At 35.4% G+C, this 3,783-nt stretch overlaps 1 protein-coding gene across 1 annotated transcript; it reads left to right on the top strand.

The window, feature by feature from the left end:
- Positions 1-18: 18 nt before the first annotated feature.
- Positions 19-2,365, top strand: LOC134269716 (B-cell receptor CD22-like; the record flags this gene model as incomplete). The annotated part of the gene is made up of 4 exons (XM_062751922.1): positions 19-155; positions 466-735; positions 1,198-1,467; positions 2,096-2,365. Coding segments are annotated over exons 1-4 (829 nt in total), but the record flags the coding sequence as incomplete, so codon positions are not given.
- Between the last annotated feature and the right edge of the window lie 1,418 nt (positions 2,366-3,783).

Raw genomic sequence — 3,783 nt, 5'->3', positions numbered from 1 at the left:
GACAGGAGACTCTGGATTTAGACAGAATGGTGCTGTACTACGGATACAGAGAATACAGAGAGGCAGTGCTGGTACCTACACGTGTACAGCACAAAACAGTTACATCATTGGAGGCACGGGATCAAACAGTCAGTCTATGACCATCAATGTGTTGTGTAAGTGTATTATTAAAGCATATTATCTCATTATTAATTCCAGTTAAGTGAGCCATTTTGCATCTTTGGATGCCTTTGATATCTAACTTAATTTCAGCTATTTCATTATGATTTTGTTGGATATACATGTATTTGAAATCAGACTTGAAATCCATTTAACCTAATGAGTATTAGAAAAACTTATGTTATACTATTGTATCTTCTCTAAAAGAAAATTGCAACTTGCAAAACAAGCCTTCCTTATCGATGATAAAAGATGCATTATATTCAATATAAACTTTTGAAATTTTATCCACAATTTCCATTATAGATCCTCCAACTGTGTTCAGTTTGACAGATAAAGACATTATAGAAGGAGATGACCTATCTGTCACGTGTTCTGTCACCAATGGAAATCCTTCCCAAACCACTATCTACTGGACTAAGACAGGTGACTCTGGATTTAGAGAGAATGGTGCTGTACTGCGGATACAGAGAATACAGAGAAACATGGCTGGTACCTACACGTGTACAGCACAAAACAGTTACAGCATTGGAGGCACGGGATCACACAGTCAGTCTATGACTGTCAATGTGTTGTGTAAGTTATTATTTACCAATTGAATGCATTTGAAAAGTAGAGTTTATTCTATCTTAGTATACATTCTACTTTATTTAAATCCTGTTCCAAATATACCCTCATATGACTATGTTCCGATTCTAGCATTTGTTTAAGCTCATATGAACTCATACTTTCTTGGAATAGGGAATAATTTTAAAAGAAATATTGAAAATTGGTGTATCGTCTAAATCATTTCTTATGCGGATCCGTTAGACAAAAAAATCTTGCAATATTGCTGAGAACTAAATTAACTACTTTGCTGAATTTTGAACATTTTATCTCTTTTGCTTTTGGATACCAGATCTTTATTTCTGATTTTCATTTGTTATCTCCAGTGAATCTTTTATAGTGTTTTATTATACTCAAGTGATTGGTAAAACAATGGGGCATCTTGATTTGAAAAGACTTTGTAAAAATGTTTCATATATCTTTCAATTAAAGATCCTCCAACTGTGTCCAGTTTGACAAATAAAGACGTTATAGAAGGAGATGACCTATCTGTCACGTGTTCTGTCACCAGTGGAAATCCTACCCAAACCACTGTCTACTGGACCAAGACAGGTGACTCTGGATTTAGACAGAATGGTGCTGAACTACGGATACAGAGAATACAGAGAGGCAGTGCTGGTACCTACACGTGTACAGCACAAAACAGTTACAGCATTGGAGGCACAGGGTCAAACAGTCAGTCTATGACCATCAATGTTCTCTGTAAGTGTGTAAAATAAATAGAGGATATTCAATGATTTGTATTTGAATATGGAATTTATTTCACGAGTGTGACATGATTTTCTGATATTTTTACGCGTGCAAAGCACAAGTGAAAATATAAAAAAAAAAACCGTCTCACGAGTGAAATAAATTCCATATTCAAATACAAAACATTGAATTTTCTGTTTATTACATTTTCCTTTAATTTCCTTTTTGCCTTGATTTTTGTAACGTGTACTTTTGTGCATGCAATTGAAAACCGATGAAAAGAATTTTGTATCTTAATTAGTGTAGTCAACTTGTGTACCAAGTTATATTAAAATCAGACCAATCAAAAAATGTAGAAGAAATTTGTTCTGATCTTTTGTGGGTAGATTCCCTGCCATGAACTGTAGGGCATATGTTTTTGTTTTCTATGAACTTGATGTATACGTTGTATTTCGGATGTAACCAATCACCACGAGATGCTAACTCTTCCAAGGCACCTTAATCTACCTCTGGATATACCGGAGTCCCCGTCATGTTTTGTTCACATGTTTTTGTTTTAAAAAAAAACAGGACTTGCTTTTTGTCAAGTGATAAATTTTGTTCAAGTCTAAAATTTAAAATAATATACTCTTCTTTACAGATCCCCCGACTGTGTCCAGTTTGACAAATAAAGACATTATAGAAGGAGATGACCTATCTGTCACGTGTTCTGTCACCAATGGAAATCCTTCCCAAACCACTATCTACTGGACTAAGACAGGTGACTCTGGATTTAGACAGAATGGTGCTGTACTACGGATACAGAGAATACAGAGAAACAGTGCTGGTACCTACACGTGTACAGCACAAAACAGTTACAGTATTGGAGCCACGGGATCAAGCAGTCAGTCCATGACTGTCAATGTGCTCTGTAAGTTATACTATGTATGCAAATTTAAGAAATGAATTGTACATGTGTTCTAATCTTCCTAAGATTGCTACAGTAATCGGATTAAATATTTCATTGTCAATCAATGATTTGACATGAAGGGAAAAAAGAAATACCAATCCAAAGTGGTGAAATCCAGTTCAAATCTTTCATGACGGTTTACATGAACAAAAAAAAAAGAAATTACTCTTTTACTAAACACGTTTTATGCATCTTTTAGAGTGTTTATTTTTCTGTTGATGCCCTCTGTCATTTTCTCTCAAATTTTATTAGATCACCAGAGTAAATTCAGGTGACCTATTGCTTTCTGTTTTCGTCTGTCGTCGTGTGTCGTGCAAAGCCTGTTTTGCGTCTTCCGTCGTGTGTTTAGAGAATAAAGTCCGCGTTTTCGTGAATGTTGCAGAATAACATCCGAGGTCGAGAAATGTTGTTTGAAAGATAAAAGCCGAAGCGTTAGTTGAGGCTTTAATATTTCAAGCAACATTATAAGACCGAGGAGGATATCCTGCATCATGCACGACAACAACGACTTTATTTCTATTCTACAAAGATCGGTTAATATGGCTGATCATTTCCTCTATAGGAAACGAATAAGGTCACCATGTGTCGATATCGCTGTTCCATTTAACACCAGAGAGAAAACTTGTTTGTTTACCTGTATATGGAATGCAGACAATGTGAGATTTCGTTGCATTAAAACAGTCTTTTTAAATTACAAATTGATTAATTTTAATGAATATACATCATAACAAAATCATGTTCCTGTTTTTCTGTTTTACTGCATTCTTTGGACTAAAAGCACGTTGTTAAATGTGTAATGAGGTCTGTGGAATAGCCCCGCGCTTAGCTATCAAAACTGACATTCATCAGCAACTTGATGCAATTTACAGTGTTTATACTGCAAAAGACGACACATCAATTTGGTCTAAACAAGAATTTCATTCTACAACCAAACATGCATTTGAATTGTTCAGGTTTGATACGTGTTTCTGATCTGATAATGTTTTGATGACGTTCGTTTTTTATTGGAGAATAAAATCTGCGGTATTTCTTTGATCTTGGCAATAATCGTGGTAGAATAATATTTAAACATATAATAGCGTCTTCTCTGAACCAATTACTAGCAGTTTTAGAACATGGTATCTATGGGTGAAGGGGAGTGAAAATTGTAAATTTCATGGCCCCTAATCTCATGGGACCTAAATGAGGCAAAATTCTACTAAATTGGTGGAATATTTCTTACTCCTGGACATCAAGCAGCCAATCTGTTGGCATGATTGTAATGAGCATTTAGCCCTATACCAAAACTGTGAATTTCATGTCTCCAGAGTCAGGGGTTATGGTATTGGACATTTGCGAAATAGCGTACAGCGAACCGCGGACTTCGGACTTCAGAATTT

Source organism: Saccostrea cucullata, unplaced genomic scaffold (assembly GCF_032062105.1).
Source record: "Saccostrea cucullata isolate Sc308-1 unplaced genomic scaffold, CSIRO_AGI_Scuc_v1 ctg17136, whole genome shotgun sequence".
In the NCBI taxonomy this organism is placed as follows: domain Eukaryota; kingdom Metazoa; phylum Mollusca; class Bivalvia; order Ostreida; family Ostreidae; genus Saccostrea; species Saccostrea cuccullata.
The sequence above is the reverse complement of the archived record's forward strand: the minus strand, read 5'-3'. Positions and strand labels throughout refer to the sequence as shown.